This window comes from Hypanus sabinus, chromosome 14, assembly GCF_030144855.1.
Source record: "Hypanus sabinus isolate sHypSab1 chromosome 14, sHypSab1.hap1, whole genome shotgun sequence".
Classification (NCBI taxonomy): Eukaryota; Metazoa; Chordata; class Chondrichthyes; order Myliobatiformes; family Dasyatidae; genus Hypanus; species Hypanus sabinus.
The window spans coordinates 67,836,750-67,859,171 of NC_082719.1; the positions used below are offsets into that span (position 1 = coordinate 67,836,750).

A 22,422-nucleotide genomic window follows, 5' to 3' on the forward strand; every position below is an offset into this window, starting at 1 on the left:
GTACAAATACTGTCTCATGGGATCCGGCATCAACCTGATTTTCCCAATCTACTGAAGCTGTATATTGAAATCCCCAGGACTATTGCCCTTTTGACATTACTGCTGGCACAACTTCTACATTCAGCACCATCAAAAAAAAAACTACCCGCTAAGTACAGGTTGAAAATATGAATTGCTTGAAGTTTTTAAATGAACTGGAGCAGGAGTTGGTGGGAGGCAGTTCATCATGTCCTGCATGCTAATTTGGGTTGCATGAGATCCCCAAAGCTAAGATGCACTTCCTTTCAGTTCACACTGTGCAACCAGTCTGATTTCATCTGCTATTGATTCCTATCTGTTCACATTCCAATAAAGTGTCTTGGGGCATACTGCTATGTTAGAGGTGATGTCTAGGTGAGAATTCCGTATTTAAAATATAATTCTTCCAGCTTTTCATGATGGCATCAATGTTTTAAATAAAATATAAATTCTTATCACCAGTACAATTATTTGAAAAATTGATTTCTTCATTTGCAGAATGAAGGACACATTCCTAGTTATGAGCATTCATTTCAGAATGTTGTATGAAAAAGAAGGTAGAAATTGTAGGATTGCGTTGAGTGCACTGAGAAACTGTTTTGGAATGTTGAATGTTTATCATCAAATTCTTTCACCTATGTATTAGTTTTTAATTGTGTCTGGATATATTCATGCTTTATTCAGAATTAAATTTAGAGTAACATGTATTTTATTTCTAGTCTATGAAAATGAGGACCAGTTACTCTGGACTCCCTATTTGCTTCCTGAAAGTACAGTAAAGGAGTTTTTGCATGAAGTGGCTAAGAAATCTACAGATGAGAAAGGTGTTGGTACTATACCTGAAGAGACGCATGTAAGGGACAATGAACAGGTGAATATTTACTGAATGATATTTCATTAGAGAGAATTTTTGTAGAATCTCCTAAAATATAATTCCAAGTGCATAAGAATAGTAACATTCCCAACTAAATGAAGAAGGTGAGTTAAACAAGAGAAACACTATTTGTCAAAAATTAGAATATTGTAATGGTATGAAACTGTTGATTATTATATGGCAATAAACCAGCAATGACTAACTTTTAAAGTGTTAATATAATTTAATAAATACTTTAGAGCAAAATTTTCAACAGAGAGTGGTTAATTATGTCTACCAAGAGATGTTAAAGTTAAAAGATTATGACGTTGCCAAAGAAATTATAAGCCTGAAATTTAGGTAAGTCTCAGAATTTAGCAAGAAGACTGAAGGATTATTTATTTTTAAAAAGGCAAACTAGAGCACAAGGGGATTCTAGTGAGAGACGACAGATTAAGTGAGTGTACTACAGAAAGACGTGGTCCATAAGACATAGGAGCTGAATTAGGTCACTTTGTCCATCGAGTTTCTTCTGCCATTCCATCATGGCTAATTTGTTATCCATCTTAACCCCATTCTCTTGCCTTTTCCCCATAACCTTTAACACCCTTACTAATAAAAAACATTTCAATCTCCACTTTAAATATAACCACCAATGACTTGGCCTCCACATCCGTTTGTGGCAATAACTTCCACAGATTCAAGACCCTCTGGCTAAAGAAGTTACTCTTCATCCCTTTACTATTAAGTTTCATCCTCAGTACATCCACACCATCTAAGCCTTATGTTGGGCTTTGTTATAACTGTGCTAGACACAGTGTGATCATTTTAAAAGTAGGATGGGAAGTTAAAATAGCAGGCAACTTTTCTCTTTTTAACTGCTTTCATTAATCTATTGAATGGATGATGCCTCTAATGTCCCCAAGGCAACTTTGGCTTAGTTCTATCAGAGATACTCCCTTGTAGGCTATCTATCCCTTCCCAATTTCTCTGCATGTTAAAACAAGCTTATTTTCTCTTTCCTTGTTTTTGACAAAAGGCCTTTGACCTGTAGTGTCTGTTCTGTTTCTCTTCCCACAGATGTTACCTGACCTGCTGAGTGTTTCCAGTGTTTTCTGCACCTACTATGATTTTCATTTCACATTTTGATAAATGTTAGGCCTTTATTTTAGAAAGGAACCTTACAAATACAGAAAGTGCAATAGGAGGAGCAAAGAGAGTTTAAAAGGAAGTGTTACTAGCTAGACCAGCATTAATTATCAAGCATCAAACCTCAGAGATGGCATTATCTGGTATTCAATTCAAGGACGATACTATTATTTTAATTCTGTTAAGGAAGTGAATACAGTACTAGATGAATGAGCAGAATTCTCTGAAATTATTAGAAAGTTTGGGACTGCAACTGCTAAAGAAGAAGATCTAAAGCTAAATAGTAGTGATTAAAGTTCTTTATTTGTCTTGCATTTAAGGAACAGAAATAAAAGTTATGATAGGCCTCTGTTTGATTCTATGGAAGATATGTTAATTATGTTTGTATATTACTGGACGTTTATGGAAAATGGATTAGTTTAATATTTCTTAGTAATTTGACTTGGGCGCATTCCCAAGTGTATTTCATTTTCAGCTGGAACTGAAACTGTTCTATATTAGGAATTTTAACTTTTTGCATGCTTTTGACAGGCACTCTATGAACTTCTAAAATGTAACTACGTTGTTAAAGAAGCACTTGGAAATTATCGTTCAAATGTAAAGATTGCACAAGGTAAAATATTAATATACTTTAAGTTTAAAATGCTTTAGTTGTGAACTTAAATAATTCTGGAATTTTTATGTGGAAATGTCAATTTTTATTATCCACAGATGATCGGTCAGCTTGGACAGAAGAGGAATGCAGAAACTTTGAACTTGCTCTTCGACTTTATGGCAAAGATTTTCACCTAATACAAGCTAATAAGGCAAGAAAGATGCAATGATTTTTATTTCAATTTGGTTATAATTATTTAATTTTATAATGGATTTGCCTACAAATCTCTCCTCATAATATTATTTAATTCCATGAACCTGGTGAAATGTAATTCTGTAATTTTGTCATTTATTTGATGTTGAATAAAACCAATTATAATAGTGCCTTGATTAGCACCACCCCATGAAGCACTGATTCTGATTTGTTATTACTTTTGGTACTTTTTTAAAAGAAGCTACTCCGACTATGTGTAACTGTACTGAGAACTTGGCACAAATTCCTACCCTCTGCTCGTGCTGTTGCAGCAATTAATTGCTGACAGCTCAATGCAGAGAGATTGCCATTAAGGACTTGCTGAGTAGCTTAAAGGATGCAGTCTCTAAATACAAATGTGGGTCATTGCATGGGACTGTCAGCACCAACTTCATGTCATGACAAAACACCCCTATGATCTTTGTCATCACCACCTGTTGGATTTGAAGGAACCGGCTATCTCTCCTTCTTGGGCTGCACAGCTTTTCCCAGTACTAACAACTCAACAAGCAGCAAACAAAAAATGCTGGAGGAACTCAGCAGGTCAGGCAGCATCTATGGAAATGAATAATTAGTTGACGTTTCATGCCAAAATCCTCATCAGGATGCTAACACTTAAAGCTATCTTTAAAAAATCACTAGGCAGGGGGAAGCTGTGTAGCCATACACAGATGGGGAAAAATAGCAGCTTCTATCACAAGAGGTTGATTTGGTGCCAGTGTAGTAGACAGTTTTATCAAGATCTGTGCCCATCAACTTTAATTTTGGCACCTTGCCCATGAAAGTGATCTGTATCTTAAGTTTATCATTGAAAATACCCATCCAAATACCCCTCAAAATTACCCCTCATTTCTTTCCTGGAATCTAAATAATGTAGCCAGAAGAATGACCATGAAAGTTAACAGGAAAAAAAGCTTGCAGATAATACAAATCTAAAATAAAAATGGAAAATACTGGCACTACTCAGCAGGTCCAGCAGTATGTGTGGGGAGAGGTATTGAACTAATGTTTCAGATTGATGACTTTTCATCAGAGTTCTAAAAATATAGTTTAAACTGAGGGGTGCAGATAACAAGGGAAACGTCTGATACTGTAGAGACCAAGGGAATGAATGACACAAATGACTGATTACAGCCAAGGAAGGGTGCTGAAGGCTCGTTACTCTCAGCTGGTCTGTCTAAAGAAGCTATAGGTTGAAGTAGGAACCTAAAAATTCCACAATTTTTTTTTTGGTTTGACATGTAGATACATCTAGAAAAGTATTTTGTACTAAAGGTACATGAATGTGAGTAAAATGAATTGTATTGGCAGAAGAGATTAGTTGGCCATTTAATTAGCTCGACACAACATTATGGGACAAAAGGCCTGTGCCTGGGCTATAATATTCTATGTTCTATACCTTTGCCTTTTGCCTCCAATCAAGGTGTCGGTTTTTATCTTTAGGTCAAGAACCGCTCTGTAGGGGAATGTGTGGCTTTCTACTACATGTGGAAAAAGTCTGAAAGATACGACTATTTTGCTCAACAAACTAGATTTGGGAAGAAGAGGTACAATGTTCATCCTGGAGTTACGTAAGTAGATACAGTACATGATGTGATTACAGTAGGCAGATAACAGCTGGAAGCTCTTATTGGGAAAGCTGACTTAAGGTAAAGATAGTTGGTGTGAGGAACTCATTTATCTGCATCTTGACAATCCTGAAGCAGTCTGACCATTTTAATTTTGCTGACTTTCTTGATTTTCTTAAAGGAACTAAACTTTGACCAATCATTTGAAATTTACAGTTTTTTTATATATTGTAACTTGTAAGTTTCACGTGTCTTCAATCCCCAGATCAGTATTGAAAAAGCTGGTAGGAGCTTGATTTTTGTTTGAAAATTCCAACTTCACCTGTATGGTATCATCTTCTCTCCCAAAGCCCTATGAATTGTTCATTTCATTCATTCAATCTTTTGATGTTCACTGTTAAATGTCATTTCAACGCACACTCAGCCAGTGTATTCCAGATCATGGAAAAATTGTTTCCCTGGGTCAAATCTTTTTGTTTATGTCAATCTCCTTTAATATGTTGATACCAAAGATTGCAGTTGCTGCAATCTGGACCAACATGCAAAGTGCTGGAAGAGCTCTGTAAGTCAGGCAGGCAGGCATGTTTATAGGGAAATGGGTAGTTGAAGGTTTGGAACAAGACTCTTCATCAGGAGTAAAAGTGGAAGAAAGATAGCCTGTAAAAGAGTGGGTGAAGGGTGGAGGAAGAGGGAACAGTGGGAGTGTCATCAGAAGCTGGGAAGTGATCGGTGGAAGTGAAAAAGGGCTGAAAGAGATGGGAGAGGAAGGTGGAGCATGAGAAAAGGGAGTGAAACCAGTGAGTGGGGGATGTGGGTGATGGGCAAATGGGTAGAAGGGGAAAGAGATTATAGTGTCATAGAGCACTCCAGCACAGAAACAATCTCATCTAATCTGTATTTAACCGTTCTTCTGACTAGTTTCATTGACCCACATCTGGAACAAAGCCCTCAATACAATTTCCCATCCATATGCTTATCCAGATTTCTTAAAAATGTTACAGTTGAACTGCATCCACCGCTTTAGCCTCACAGCTTGTTCCACACTCTCAATTTCTTCTGGGTGAAGAAATTCCCTCTGAGGTTCACTAGATTGGGCAATTGAGACAAGGTGGTTTTTAAGGAGAGAAAAACAGGACAGAGGGGGAGCAGTTACTGGAATTTGGAGAATTCGGTGTTCATATCACCAGGCTGTAGACTACCGAGGCAGAGTATAAGGTGCTATTCTAATCTGCATTTAGCCTCATTTTGGCGATAGTGGAGGCTGAGGTCAGACTGCTTTGCCTCGCATCTTCATTCTATCTGCTGTGCCACCCAAATCTCCTTATGGCAGGCCCTTTTCATTCTCCTCCTCATTCCCACACCTACACATCTGTCTTTGATATGTCTCTTCACATTCATCCCACTTCCCAACATTGTGTTTTGCAATCTCCCAGCAAACTGCAGTATGTCTTGCATTCACCATACATGTAAACTAACCCCCCCCCCCCCCCCCGTATCCAAGAAGAGTGGCAGATTGTGGTTGCAGCCTGACTTTGCCACGATAATAACTACCTAGCTTTTAATGCACAAAGCTGAACTAACTACTAGCTCAGAATTAGGTGCCTTGGATAATTTGATTTTAAACAGCTGAACAAATTAGTTTAGTCTGTTTGTTTTGAAGATAGGGGAGCAAATTCATTCTGCAGACTATATTTTTTCCTACTTTGACATTTTGTGTCTTATCATATCTTTGGTATGGGACAGGTGCAGCTACCACATGAATACACTTAACTAGTCTAATATGATCCACTGTGCGAGCAGTAAACATCGTTATATACTTGCATATGTAGTCATTGTTTCTGCTACCAATGATTTGTACCTGTTTCAGTGATGAGGAGTGAAATTTGCCTCCCCCCGCCCCCCCAGCTTAGCTGCATATGCTTGGTTCCAGTGCCACGGTAGTTGTAACTGGGATTCGCCTGATTTCCATCAATATCTTTAATACCTAATGAGTCCTCTATGTCTTAATGATTTTAAAGCTCCTTGCTGCAGAATGTTGGCCAGTATTTAATTGTGGTGTCCAAGCCATATGTTAGCAGCATTTTTTCCAATATTGAAGTAAACCAAAGCCGAGTGCAGCTGGGGTATAAATTCAAAGATTGTGTTCGCGTTAATATGGACTGGAGTATTTTAGAACTGCCATATTGCCATGCATGGAATCCAGAACTGCATTTGCTAATGCATCACAAACTGCTGTGTAGTTACTATGTAGTCAACAAATTTTGTAGTAAAGTTATTTATTTTAGTTAGGGTATCTTTTAAATTCTGTCTATTGAGCTTTCAACACACTCAGAACAGAGCTTGGGAAGCTGTCCAGTCAGCAGCTGAAAACCCTCTGTGTGGTTGAATAGGTGTCTGGTGGCCATATCCATGAGGTAAATCAGTCATGACATCAGTCATGGTGGAGAAGAATCAGTGGACCAAGTAGCCCAGAAAACACACAAGGCCTGACCTCATGGTGCAACACCGAGGTTCTTTAATGCTTGCAGACTCCCCACCTGTCCCCACACTGATCATAACATAATACAAGCATAGTTTAAAAATTGCATGTTACCAAGATAGTGAAGAGTACCAAAACTGTGTATAACTCAGTTTCAGGTATGTTATCACTGACATATCTTGTAAAGCCATACCCACCCAAGGGAAAAGCTTCAGGAGTAAACCCCGAGGAAGAAATCCAGAACCAGGGTCCCTAAGACAGTTTAATGTTGTTTACAACTTCACTCTGGCAACCTCTGTGCCAAGCTGTATCAGCGCTTCTCCTTCTCTTGGACCACATCAGTGACGTGGTGAGAGGGAACCTGCTGCCCGGGCAACAGCCAGTTCTTCAAATCTTCCCGCCTAGGCTTGTGCCCTGGAGAGGATACAGTCCACTGGAGGTGCAAACCCATGATTCCCTGGGATCGATGGCTGCTTACATCTTGTACAATTTTTGCTGCAGCAGTACAGTCCAACACATTAAAATTATTATAAACTACAATAAGAAATATATAAAAAGTAAATAATTAGTGCAAAAAGAGAGTAAAATAGTGAGGTAGTGTTCATAGATTTATGGACCATTCAGAGATCTGATGGCAGAGGGGAAGAAGCTTTTCCTAAAATGTTGCATATGTGTCTCTCAGACTCCCCTACCTCTTTGGTAGTAATGAGATGAGGACATGTCCTGGATGATGAGGGTCCTTAATAATGGATGCTACCTTCTGAGCCTGTCTTGTACGGTGGGGAGGCTAGTGCCCATAATGGAGCAGGCTGAGCTATTATTTATTATTGTATTGTTCAATATTTCTGCAAATTTATTTTGCATTTTATTTTAACCTTATGTTAATATTTTCCCTTTATTAAGCATAATTTAAAACCTCCTGACTTTCCTCCAGATGTGCCTCTGTTTATGCTAAGAATCCTATGGCTTATTTTGATCCTTGTTGATTGCTTGACAGCAGTTAAAGATGTTGTTCCTATTAGGGTATTTTATTGCATTGATTAGCAAACTTGGCAATTGCTTTCTCAATAAGTAACCAATAATTGAAGTATTCTAGCCTTTTCTCTCTACCAATTTTCTTTTTTTTAAAGTAATTGTTCCTTCCATACCCAACATTTTAAAAGATCACACAAGACAAGTTAAGCACTGAACCAGCTCTGCTTTGTTTTTTGTCAGCTAATATTTTTAAAGAATCTGTATTAACTATTCCTGGTCCAGTTGTTTTTAGTATGTGGAGTGAAATAACTATTTTCAATTGTATGTGAGAAGTTTCCTAAACACCAGTCATTGTTTCCTAACATCAGTAACTTTGAGTTGATTTCAAGTTTTCAAATATGGTATCCTAGTTATTCACAACTGTTTCATGTTTGGTGTTTAATACCTTTTGTTCATCTTCTCTGCAAAATATAATGTCAAAATTTGTATATTAAAATCACAAGACCCTTGTTTAGATAGGAGTCATAAAGCACAGCACAAATACTGAATGGGTCTACCCTTTTTTGTTCCTTTTCAAATACCTTCCCTAGTCATTTTTGAAAGCTACACAAACATCTGTCAACATTTCAGGCTATGCTTTCCAGATCACAAGAATTACGATTTTAAAAATAAAATTCTAAGCTTAATTTCTTTTGAAATTACTTTAAATCTTTATTCTACAGTTATTAATAAACCTACCAGTGAACCATTTTCCCTTCATTTACTATTCCAGTATTCTAATATAATTGTAGCTGCATGGGCAAAGAAGTGGCAGATAGAATATCATGCAGGGAAATATATGGTCATGCACCTTGAAAGAAGAAATAAAGACATAGACTATTTTCTAAATGGGGAGAAAATTCAGAAATCAGGTGTACAAATGGGCTTGAGAGTTTTTGTGCAGGATTCCCGAACAGTTAACTTGTAGGTTGAGTTGGTGGTGAGGCATAAAAGAACAATGTTAACATTCATTCCAAGAGGACTAAAATATAAAGGCAAGGATGTAATCCAAGACTTTATACGGCATTGGTCAGACCGCACTTTGAATATGGACAGCAGTTTTAGGACCCTTTTATAAGAAAGGATATGCTGATATTGGAGAGGGTCCGGAGTGGACTCATGAGATTGATCTGGCAATGAAAGGATTAACGTATGGGGAGCATTTGATGGCTTTGGCCTGTCTCATTGCAACATGAAAGGCCTACATAGAGTGAATGTGGAGAGAATGTTTCCTATAGTGGGAGAGCCTAGGACTAGAGGGCACAGCTTCAGAATGGGACAGCCGTTTCAACAGAGGTGGGGAGGGATTTCTTTTGCCAGAGGATGGTGAATCTGTTGAATTCATTGCAGCAGATAGCTGTTGAGGTCAAGTAATTGGGTATATTTAAAGTGCATGTTGATAGGTTCTTGATTAGTAATGGCATCAGAGGGTGAAAGAGAATGGGGTTGAGAGGGATAATAAATCAGTCATAATGGAATGGTGGAGAAGACACAATGGACCAAGTGGCCTAATTTTGCTCCTTTGTCTAGTCTATGGTCTTCTTAGCTAAGAGTATTTTCCACTGTGCAAAAGCTATGTGTGTGTTGGCAGTTCTAGTGAATAACATCATCATAATTGGATTTAAGCTTTTTATTATACAATAATTTAATTTCAAAACTTTTCTTTTTAAGGGATTACATGGATCGCCTTGTAGATGAGGCTGAGATGGGAATGTTAAGTCGAACAATACATTCTCCATCTATTTGTTCTTCTGTCAATAGACCTGAATCAATTTCTGATCAGCATAGTCTAATGAGCTCTGGACATGAGTTTTCTGGTAAGAAACTTGATATCATTTGCAAGCAGTGGTTATTATCTAAGAAATCAGTATACTTGAATATGAAAGCATTTGAACTTTTATGATGCAAATAAGTTTTATACTAATGTTGCTTGTGTCCAAGCTTTTATCTTTGTGACATAACAATGTGAATCAAGCAGTGACACCTCTATTAATTTGCATATGTCTAGATTTTATGCAAAGCTCAACATCATGTTCAGGAACTTCCCTTTTTACGACTGCTCATTCCAATTCCCCAGGCTCTTCAATAAGAAATATAAGTCAGTATAGGACTGTTTGATCTTGGATAACGGGATTCCAAGAACTTATTGATGTTCTTGTTGATGGAAGGATCAAGAACTGAGAGATACAGAAAGTGTTTGGTAGAGAATCAAAAATGACATGAAGAAAATGTTTGTGTTTAAGGTCAGGAATGCATTGCTAGGGATAATAGAGGCAGATTCAATTGAACTATTCAAGAGAGAGCTGGATAAGTACCCAAAAGGAAAGAATATGCAGAACCATGGGTAAAATCAAGGGGGTGTGTCTTGCTGAAAACTTATATGAAGTGGATGGGCCGAATGGCCTCCTTGTACCTCCTTCATCCTGCCATCCAAATTTCCTTTGTGGATAACCCCTCTGGTATATCTTCTGAGTACTGTTGTGACGTTCTCCATTATCAGTAGTGCAAACATTCCATTTCTTTTTTTGCCCTTCCCCCTGTATCACATCTAAAATAACAAAACCAGAAGCGTTGTCCTGTATTTCTATAACCAGTTCTCTATAATAACAACTCTATAAGATTTATGTTCCAATCTACTTTGCTTCCTGTAACAATACTATTTACATTGGTAAACTTGGATAAACTCTTTGCATTCACCACGTTCTGAATATTTATACTGAAGTATGAAGGCATTCATTACAGCGGAAATGGCATGCAAGTTGCTCAGTCATCTATTTAATAAGATATGTACAAGTATGCTGATGAGATTCTACGATAGGCCACCAAAGAGGTGGAGGAACACCTATGTAGACAGATTATGGAAAGGTTCTGAAACTACAAGCTTAGCATGAGTAGGGGAACTTTAACTTTCTTAGTATAGATCGAAATTTTCTTAATACATGAAACTTAGATGGGGTAGGATTTCTTCAGTAAATCTAAGAGATTGATTGGATCTTGAATAGTTAGGGCATCAAAGGTTACAGGGAGGATACAGGAAAATGGGATTCAGGAGGATAATAACCAGCCATGACAGAGGGGTCTATTCTGTGCTGTATCTCAATAAATACATTTTTTAAATCACCTTTGCACAAAAACACAAGGACTGGCTGCTGAACAGTGGTGCATATGCTCTGTACTGATAAGTCAGGATGCTGTTTGTCTGAAGGAGAGTTGGAGAGTGCTACAGAGATGAGTGTCTGCAGTCAACAGAGAAGCACGGTGGAGGTTTCCTGTAGGTTTAGTCACACTTTTACAAATGGAGTTGGTGATTTGGTCAGAATTGATGGAATCCTAAATTCTGGGAAGTACAAGCAGATGCTGATCCATCACTCAATACCACTAGGGAGGCATCTGGTCAGTCCCAACACCATTCTGCAGCAAGACAGCAACGCCAAACACATGGCCAATGTCATAAACAACTACCTTCGGAAAGAACAACAAGGAGTGCCGCAACAGGCGGTATGGCCTCCACAGAGAACTTATCTCAACATCATTGAGGCTGTCTGGGATTACCTGGAGAGACAGAAGCAAGCGAGACAAGCAAAGTCTGCAGAAGAATGATGCTAGGAACAACCTACCAGAATTGATACAGTTTTAAAGGCAAAGGGTGGTGGAGTTGTGGTATGTGTAACAAATTGTTAGAGAACACTGTGGGATGTAATCTGGTGATACATCTCATGGTGTTCTTTGATAATTCCTTACACTGTCCAAAGTTAGGGTTTAATTTGGACAAGTGTGAAATGTTGAAATTTGTGAGGTCAAGTGAATGGAGAAAATTATAGACTTAATGGTAGACACCTTTGAGGTACAGAGGGATCTTGCAACCTGGGTCTGTAGTTCACTGTGCAGGTGGATAAGGTGGTAACAAAGGCATTTCGACCTGGCCTCTACAGCTGCCTGTGGTAATAAATTCCACAAATTTACCACCCTTTAGCTGAAGAAATTTTTTTGCATCTCTGTTTTAAATGGACACCCCTCTATCCTGAGGCTGTGCCCTCTTATCCTAGACTCTCCCACCATGGGAAGCATCCTTTCCACATCTTCTCTGTCTAGGCCTTTCAACATTTGAAAGGTTTCAATGCGATCCCCCTTCATGTTTCTGAATTCCATTGAGTACAGACCCAGAGCCATCAAATGGTCTTCGTCTGGCCACCCTTTTATTCCTGGAATCATCCTCAGGAATCTCCTCTGAACCCATTTCCAGTGTCACTTCTTAGATGAGGAGCTCAAAACTGTTCACAATAAACAAGGTGAGACCTCACCAGTGCCTTATAATGTGTCAGCATCACATCCCTGCTTTTGTATTCTAGACCTCTTGAAATGAATGCTAACATTGCATTTGCCTTCCTCACCACCAACTGAACATGCAAGTAAACCTTTAGGGTGTTCTGCACATGGACTGCCAAGTCCCTTTGCATCTCAGAGTTTTGGATTTTCTCCCCATTTAGAAAATAGCAGCAACTTTCTTGCCCAATCTCCTAATCTGTCTTAAGTCCTTTTGCAGTCTACCTGTTTCCTCAACACCACCTGCCCCTCCACCAATCTTCATATCATCTGCAAACTTGGCAAGGAAGCCATCTATTCCATCATCTAAATCATTGATATGTTGCATAAAAAGAAGTGGTCCCAGCTCCAGCCCCTGCGAAGCACCACTGGTCACTGGCAGCCAACCTGTAAAGAATCCCTTTATTCCCACTCGCTGCTTCCTACTAATCAGCCAATGCTCTAACTGTGCTAGTAACTTTCCTGTAATCATGTGTGGCACCTTGTCAAAGGCCTTGTTTGAAAGTCCAAATATACAAAATATATGCATCCCCATGTAATCTCCTTAAAGAATTTCAAGAGGTTCAGGCAAGATTTTCCTGTGTCACCAAGTACTCCATAACCTCTTCCTTAACAATTGACTCCAGCATCTTCCCAGTCACTAAGGTCAGACTAACTGGACTATAATTTCTTTTCTGCTGCCTTCCTCCTTTCTTAAAGAGTGGAGTGACATTTGCAATTTTCCAGTCCTCTGGCACCATATCAGAGTCCAGTGATTCTCGAAAGATCGTTACTGATGCGTCCACAATTTCTACCACTACCTCTTTCAGAACCTTGGGGCGCAGTTCATCTGGTCTTGGTGATTTATGCACCCTTAGGTCTTCCAGCGTTTTGAGTGCCTTCTCCCTTGTAATAGTAACTGCACTCGCTTCTCCTCCCTCACACCCTTCAACACCTGGCACACTGGTAGTGTCTTCCATTGTGAAGCCTGATGTAAAATACTCATTTGGTTCATCTGCAGTTTCCTTGTCCACTGTTAATATTCATCCAGCCTCATTTTCCAGCATTCCTATATCTAATCTCATCTCTTTTATTTTTTACGTACTTGAAAATTATTTACTATTCACTTTCATATTGTTTGCTTTCATATTTCATCTTTCCCCTCCTAATGATTCTTTCAGTTGCTCTGTGTAGGTTTTTAAAAGCTTCTCAATCCTCTAACTTCCCGCTAATTTTTGCTTTGCCCTCTCTTTTGCTTTGTCTTCCCTTGTCAGCCATGGGTGTACTGTTTCGCCATTAGAGTATTTCTTTGTTCTTGGAATATATCTATCCTGCTTCTTCCTCATTTTTCGCAGCAACATAAGCCATTGCTGCTCTACTGTCATCCCTGCCTACATCTTCCAATTTACTTGCCCTAACTCCTTTCTTATACCACTGTAATTTCCTTTACTCCACTGAAATACTGCTATGTCAGACTTTACTTTCTCCCCTTTGATTCAAGAGCCTGATAGGTTAGGTGTAATAACTGTTCCTGAACCTGGTGGTGTGAGTCCTAAGGCTCCTGTACCACCTTCCTGATGGCAGTAGCGAGAAGAGAGCATGACCTGGTTGGTGGGTCATCCTCAATGGATGCTGCCTTCCCCTGACAACACTGCTCAGTGGTGGGGAGGGCTTTACCGGTGATGGACTGGGCTATATCCACTAATTTTTGTAAGTCTTTCTGTTCAAGGGTATTGCTGTTTCCATACCAGGCTGTGATTCAACCAGTCAATACACTACAAATTTATAGAATTTATCAGAGTTTTAGATGTCATACCGAATGTTCACGAACTCCTAAGGAAGTAGAGGCGCAGGCGCACTTTCTTGGTAATTGCACTTGCACCCTGAGCCTGGGAGAGGTCATCTGAAATAACAACACCAAGGAGTTTAAAATTGCTGACTCTCTCTAGCTCTGATCCATTGTAGGAAGGATATGGAGAGGGTGCAGTAAAGTTTGCCAAGATAGTATTTTGATTAGAGGATATGAATTGTAAGGAAAGGTTGGGTAAAGTTGACTAGTTTTCCCTAGAGCAGGGAAGGTTAAGGCGAGACATGGCAGAGGTTTTAAAATTGTGAGAGACATGGATTATGTCGACAGACAAAATCTTTTCACCAGAGTAGAAAAGTCAATCACCAGGGGACGTCTTTTAAGGTTAGAAGGGAAAGTGTAAAAGGAACGGGGAAGTGTGAAGTGTAAGAGGCTTTTAAATAGGTACATGGATATGAAGGGAATGGAGGAGTATAGGTGATACACAGGAGGGCATTCTGTATAAATTGTCATCAAAATTGCCACATCATGGGATGAATGCCCTGGCCAATGCTGTACTGCTCTGTGTTCTAAAAAATCTCAAGGACATCATAAATTTAAGTGAGTTGGACAAGGAGAAGCAGATGAATTTAATGGTGTTTATCCATTTGGACTAAAATCATGAGATATATAGATAGGAGAGAGAGAGAGAAACATTTTCCCAGGGCAGGTGAGTCTAAAACAAGAAGAAATAGTTTTAAGGTGAGAGGGGGAGCTACTTAAAGGAGATCTGAGGTGTAAGCTTATCACAGCTTAGAACCAGCTGCCAGGGGAGTTAATAGACATAGATGCTTCTATAATGTTTAAAAAGCATTTGGAACAGGTACATGGTTAGCAATGGCATTGAAGGATATTTGCCTAATGTTAGCAAACAGGATTAGCATTAATAGGCATCACAGTCGGTATGGATGAGTTGGGTGATTAGGGCCCATTTCTGTGCTCTGTTCCTATGAAATGTACCAAGTTCAATCTCGTACAATTGCATAGTGTTGTGCTATTAGAACAGGAGTAGGTGTTGGCAGAGAAGTAAAGGTGAACCAGAAATTGTGGAATGAAAAATTCCTTTGGAATGCCAAAAGGGGGTTGAAGATGTCTGGTGGAAAATACAGAGTGTTTATTAAATGTAAAGATTGGTGGGGAGAAGTTGAGAGGAAGGCAACCCTATCCAACTTGCATGGGAAGAGAAGAGTAAATGCAGACAAATGGAAAACAAAATGGATACTTGAGAACTGTGTCAGCTATTTTGGAGAGGAAACTATTTAAGAAAAATAAAGACATTTGGAAAGCATTTGTTTTGCAAACATTATCAACAGGATAGGTACATAAGTGCTGGACAAATAGGAGAGTGGAATGGAGCCCTTGCAGGAAATGGCTTTGACGGATATATAGTTGTAAGAGTCCATTGCGACGTTCACTGATCTGTCTGAAGATGGACCTAGTGAAGTCGAAGAGTTATGTTTATAGTTCAACGTAGGCTCAAACACAGCACCTTGTATTGTGATTGGGCACGTTAATATCCCACAGGCTGTTGAATTCAACAATATGAGATAAATAACCTTCCCAGTTTGAATCAGAACTGGCAAGTTCTAATGAAAGATCATCATCTGGAGCAATTAACTCCTCTTCTCTCACTACTGATGCTGCTTGACCTGCTGAATAATTCTAGCACTTCATTTATTTTTCTCTACCATCTGCAGTGTATTGCTTCTTCATTATTTTGGATTTCACAATTTAGCATTTTTTTGTTTCTCCCTGTTTTCACTCATCTGCTAAAAGCAGCACTCTAATAATATTATTGGCTTTGGGGATCAAGAAAGTATATTTGTTAGTTCATGAGAAGCACAGTATAGATTAATAAACTGTTAATTTGTGCCTTGTTTGTATAAAGTAATCCTTATTTATATCTCAATTTACTTGTTTCCACCTCCTTGAATCTTTTGTGTCCACTAAGCTACCAGGCCAGATTTAGTGCTGAAATCTATAGTGTGAACTTGCATCCTCCTTTCTGAACAGTCAGCGGAGTTGAGCTGCCTCTGGAAAGGGCCATAATGGTTATATTTAGGCAAAGTATGTGAAACAGAATATAATTTACCCTTGTAGTTATTTGAGCTAGCATCAATTAATAGAGCACCACAATAGCCTAGCAGTTAGTGTGACACTATTACGCTCGGGATGTCAAGAGTTCAATTTAGGCACTGTCTGTAAGAAGTTTGTACTTGATTTCCTGTGAGGGCGTGTGTTTCCTTTGGGTGCTCCGGTTTCTTCCCATGCTCCAAAGACGTGCCGGTTAGAACCTACTGGTTAGTAGGTCAATTGATCTTTGTAAATTGTCCTGTGACTAGGCTAGAGTTAAACAAGTGGGTTGTGATGAGGTGCAGCTCATTGGGCTGGAAAGGCCTGGTCTACACAAATAAATTGGAATGGGTGTCAGGATGGCGCAATGCTGTTACAGCTCGGGATGCTTCGGGGTTCATTTCCGGCAGCATCTGTAAAGAGTTTATACATTCTTCCTGTGAACCACATAGGTTTCCCCCTGGTGTTTAAAGATACAACAGTTAGTAGGTTAATTGGTCATTGTAAATTATCCTGTGACTAAATGAGTTACTGGGTGGTGTGGCTCATTGGGCCTGAAGGGACCTATTTCATGCTGTATCTCTAAATAAATGTAAAATGCACAGTGTGCCTCCTAAGGATCCAGCTTAAACATCTTGATGGTAATATCTGCTCTATTTTGTACTTATCTGTGCATATAATAACTAGTGGGTCATAAGCCTTTATGTAATGTAAATATGGTAAATGAAAATTAAAAGTGATCTCATAGTTAGGTTTGTTTATTTATCCTTTTAAGTATATAAATTTTTCAGTCTTTTCAAGAATTAAAATAAATTGTGATACAGTTATAAAGCCGAAAGACTTATATTTTATTTCTCTGTCTTTTAGCACTGACCAGCGTGAGTACACCTTGCAGCGCTGCCAATGTGAACTGTTTGGATTCGTATAATTTTCATCCAGTGGAGAGTTTACACACCAAGGGACCAACTACCCATGTGCCTGCTTTAATAGACGAGTCGCTTGGTTTGCCTACAAATGGTGACACAGACTGTCTAAATTTATTCGAGACTGGATTCTACCATTCTGATTTAAACCAGATAAACATGTGCAACAATGAGCCTGAAAGACCGGCAAAGAGATTGAAAATGGGGATTTCTGTTCAAGAATCTTTTATCAATGACCTTTCTGTAAATAACCTGGATGTGGATTTTGAGAATCACACACATCACATCACTAGTGCCAAAATGTCTGTTTCTGTTGCAGATTTTAGCAGCTTGCCTAGTAGTGAAGCAAGTGGCTTCATTAATCCCTGTGCACTACACCAGCATACGGCTCTCCAATCAGAGTGACTCCATTGAAACTTCTTCTGAAATGGTGGTATGCAGTAATGTTGAGCTTGGTGGATGAGCCATCGAGATTGTTCAGTCATTCACTGGAAGTTTGAATTTTTTTACTATGACATCAGTGATGTCTTTTTACCTATAGAACTTTAATCTTGATTTCTCAAGAGTTAAATAGCCATTTATTTTCAGTCCCTAGTAACGTAGAAATTTGAGAGATTATGTTATATAGCAGAGTTGGGGACTTAAAATTGAACTTTACGACACAGTCCTGAACTCTCACGCTATTACATCTCCTTTGTAGTTGAAGAACCATTTCACCTCCTGACACCACCATTGGGAATCTGAAACAATAGAAATGGCTTCCATGAATGCACACTACTGTCACAGTAGTGGGTATAGAGGAATACTAATGTTTACAGGTACCTGGCCTTGTCCCTGGCTAATGTAGCATTTTGGAAGTGAACTGTGCACAACCTGTGCAAAGACCTGCATGAATAGAGCCTTCTCATCCATTTACTTAAACAGAGCACTTCAGTTTATGGTGCCATGAACACATCCTTTGGAAGAAAATTGATGGATGAAATACAAGTGGGAGGAAGCCTACAGACTTGCGAGTGTTGGGCATGGCTGCCATCTGTAAACGGGTTGGAACTACTGCCAGATTTCTGTGCTTAGAAACTTTTCAAGCTTTTATTGATTAGATTAAATATTGAATTTTGTGATAATTGTATATTTGTTTTTTTAAAAGACTTTAAAGATTGTATTATAGTGTATCTCAAACTGCGCAGTGCATTATATATCTTATGAGATTTCCTGGGGCAGCTGAAACCGTCTCGACACAACTTGGGACTTGCCACTTTTAATCACAATTCTGTTTGACACTTAAGCCATCTTGCAGCAGTTCATTATGTTTTGTATCCATGCCCACAGTGTAATACAGTGAAACCCTGATGAACCAAACTGAAGCTCTACTATTTTGTAATATATTCCAAATTTTTAGTCTGTTGTAAACTTCACAATTTCTCTAAGTAAAAGTTTGCAATAAAGCACTTGTTGAACTGAAACAAAAAGAAAATATTGAATTTTAAATTATAGTAATTATTTGATTAGGTGTACAGTACCTAGTATCTATTTTACACAGCAGGAAATAAAATGGTACTTTTATCTGTAAATTGTTGTTGATCTATATCAAGTTCTGATCAAGAAACTTTGGAATTCCATACCTGGTTTAGTATTAGAAGATACTTGGAATCCAGAAAGATAAGTGTCCTTTGAGCCTATTTATAGTACGTTTATTGTCACATGTTTCATTTTGTAGTTTTTGCATTAGTGTTTATTGCTTTGCTTCCTAGTTTCTAATTGACATGTAGGTCATTAATGTAATTGTTATTGTTCATCATCTGCTAAAATTTTAGTTAGGCTCTGCTGAGTGAGTATCTACCTATCTTACATTATTTTGTTTTTTTAAATTACAAGAATTTGCTACACCATATTTGAAAAAGATTTTACTGTTTTTCCAAGTGATTTGCAAGTGTGACGAAGGTTAATTAGCTGGGATACACAACATGATGAACTGCTTTTGTACAATGTAAATATTTACATTCTGTCTGGAGAATCTATCTTCACCCTTGCCCCTATATTTGCACAATCCCCTAAAACTTAGTGCAGAAATTTTACACAAATACTGCCATTTTAAATGCGCAAGAGTGAATACTGTGGTTTGAGAGACTGAGTTGATATTCTGTGTAGATGAGTATGACTGTAAAGCCATACTATGCTTTCAGTTTTTAATACAGGAATCTAGTATGGTAGATGAAGCTTTAGGTTCTGAGACAGTACAGAATGGCATAAAGGTACAAGACACAGAAGTAACGGGTAGCCTTGGCTCTTGCCAGTATAGCATGGAATTCTGATTCATGTCATCAGCTTATAGCTTGTGTTCATGTGCTGATCTATGCATTTGTCTTCTGTGGGATTTTTCTTTCTAATGTTAACTAAACTCAGTCCTGTTCTTGTGGAAATGCTCTACATATCCCTTCATTTATATATTTGAGCGTGATGACTGGATTTGCAAAGGCTAGTCTGTAGTAGTGTTCACACAGATTTATGACTGATCACTTGCATCAGTTGCACTTTTTGAAATTTTAAAACCATTCCTAGTGCATTATAAATACAGAAATTAACTATGCATTCAGACTTTGTAAGGTTCCCTTGGCAAACAGTAGTGTGTGATTTTTTTTTATTACAGGGTTTAATTTAAAATTTACTATTACTGATTTGCTTGTGATTTTTAGAGAAAAAATAAAATCCTTATTGGTATGTATTCTCTTGCCAGTTACATTGATTAACTTCTAACTGAGTAATACAGTTTATTTAAAAGCATTTAGTCCAAAATTTAAACTGTTTAACCTTTTTGTTTGGGGCTAATGTTATTTACTTGTTACAATGTTTAAATATTTTGAAATGTGTTTGGCGTGTAGAAAAAAATGTCCTTCATCCTGCACGTTGAACAAAGATCATTGAAATATCTATGATACTCTACCAAAACTAAAACCAAATTCTTAATGGGAACTGATATTTTAGAATTTTGTAAATTTCCGTTTTTATGTTCATATTAAACAGGGCAATAATTTGAGAGAATGTAATTATGTAGAATTTATGCATCTAGTAAACTACTTCGAAGTTTAAGTTTAAAGTGTCATGAAATGATGCTTGCTTCTTTCTAAATGAGAATCTTATTTAACCACTGGGATGTAGAAGATTTGATGTTTATTGTCAAGCTTTGTTGACTGCTGGCCAAAGATGATTGTCTTTCCTTTCCATTTTGAAAAGTCTGTTCATATACTAATACATTTAGAACTGTAACTGGTGCTGTGGTGAATATAGCAATGCTTCACCAAGAAAAGAGATGATGTTTTCTCCCTAGTCTAAATGATTAGTTTCCTAATATTACCTGATCCAGTTACTTGAAGGTTTTACCTGTTTGATGGCTGAAGAATATCAAGGATAGGTCATTTTAAAATACTACAGTTTTTTTCTTCTTGGCTGAAGATAATTATCTGTAGTGAGAATATCTCCCAGTTGTTGAATTTAATGATACTTTATCCAAAGTCTGGAGTATGAATTAAAATTGCTTATTGAAGGTAAAATAGTGACAAGTTGAACTAACTATAATTGTATACAGAAATTTGAAAAGTTGATACATTGCAGAAGAGAGAGTTTGTACAATGTTTGTGAAGAATGAAAGCAATGTGGTATTGATGATCAATATAGATATGCTACTTAAATGCTTCTAATAAAATAAAAGCACTAGCAATACTGTTCTGAAAAATTGGTGCTACAGCTCCTCTTCAACTACTGTTGTAGTTAGTAATAGAGCTGCCAGTGGGGAAATGGGTTCATTGTTGACAATCAAGACAGCATTCAGTTTTGAAGATATAAAAGAGGAAAGCTCTAACATTGTGTTTTGTTTTAATATTTGTATATAAATACTGAAGGTTTTTGTTCAGCATTATTTTGTACTTCTGTTGTACCTTGATGTGTGGTGTATACCATTTCCAGAAATAAAAAGTCTGGAAGTCTCATCTTTATTTTGATTAACTATAACTTTAAAGTTATGTGAAAGTACATTGTTCTCAAATTCTTCTAAAGGCACAATTTCATGCTGTAAACCATTTTACAAAGCTCTGTGGAAAATTTGTGACTCAACTACCACCATTCTGATGGTTAACAATAGTTTCTAGTCAGCAGAAAAATGTGCCTGATCTGTCTGAAAATAGGAAATGATATTGAGCATTGAAGTTCACAAGGTGGCACATGCCTGTGAGTATACAGAGCTGCATTGGAATTGACTATACTATTTCTTGAGCAGAGTAATTCAACATTTTACTTTTATGAGACCTAGAAGCAGAATTAGGCCATTTGGCTCATCAAGTCTGTCCACCATTCCATCATGGCTGATTTATTATCCCTTTCAATTCCATTCTCCTGCCTTCTCGTCATAACCTTTGATAAGTCAAGAACCTATCAACCTCCACCTTAAATATACCCAATAACTTGGTCTGCACAGCTGTCTGTGGCAAAAATAAAAATCCCACAGATTCACCACCCTCTGGCTTAAAGAAATTTTTCATCATCGCTGTTGTAAATGGATGTCCCTCAATTCTAAGGCTGTGTCTTCTGGTCCTAGACTCACCCACTATAGGAAAAATACTCTCCATATTCACTCCTTTCAATATTCAACAGGTTTCATTGAGATCCCACCTCCCCAACATTCTTATAAACTCCAGCGAGTGTTGGCCGAGAGCCATCAAATGCTTGACACCTGTTGACCCTTTCATTCCTGGAATCATTCTCATAAACCTCATGGACTTTCTCCGATGCTAACACATACTTCACTGGATAAAGGGGCTCAAAACTGCTCACAATACTCTCAAGTGCAGTCTGGCCAATTCTTTATAAAGGCTCAGCATTACATCCTTTTGTATTCTCGTCCTCTTGAAATGAATGTTGACATTGCATTTCCTTCCATACCACTGACTCACCCTGCAAGTAAACAGTTAGGGAATCCTGCAGGAGCTGTGCATCCCTGATTTTTGAATTTTCTCTGCATTTACAAAACAGTCCATGTCCTTTATTCCTTCTGCCAGGATGCAGAATAAGGGGTAGGCCATTTAGAACAGAGATGCGGAAAAACTTTTTCACCCAGAGAGTGGTGGATATGTGGAATGCTCTGCCCCAGAAGGCAGTGGAGGCCAAGTTTCTGGATGCATTTAAGAGAGAGTTAGATAGAGCTCTTATAGATAGTGGGGTCAAGGGATATGGGGAGAGGGCAGGAACAGGGTACTGATTGTGTATGATCAGCCATGGTCACAGTGAATGGTGGTGCTGGCTAGATGGGCCAAATGGCTTACTCCTGCACCTATTGACTATTGACCATACACTTCTTTAT

General features: G+C 38.2%; 1 protein-coding gene across 5 annotated transcripts in view; it reads left to right on the forward strand.

The window, feature by feature from the left end:
• The window catches only part of LOC132404837 (mesoderm induction early response protein 3-like), a 52,040-nt gene extending 30,985 nt beyond the window's left edge, over positions 1-21,055 (forward strand). For all 5 annotated transcript variants that reach the window (XM_059989376.1, XM_059989378.1, XM_059989379.1 and 2 more), the window contains 6 exons: positions 738-889; positions 2,552-2,633; positions 2,732-2,826; positions 4,311-4,438; positions 9,600-9,745; positions 17,017-21,055. In XM_059989376.1, the coding sequence (XP_059845359.1) occupies positions 738-889; positions 2,552-2,633; positions 2,732-2,826; positions 4,311-4,438; positions 9,600-9,745; positions 17,017-17,477 (1,064 nt within the window). In that variant the 3' untranslated portion in view covers positions 17,478-21,055. The remainder of the gene's footprint in view (positions 1-737; positions 890-2,551; positions 2,634-2,731; positions 2,827-4,310; positions 4,439-9,599; positions 9,746-17,016) is intronic.
• The last annotated feature ends 1,367 nt before the right edge of the window (positions 21,056-22,422 follow it).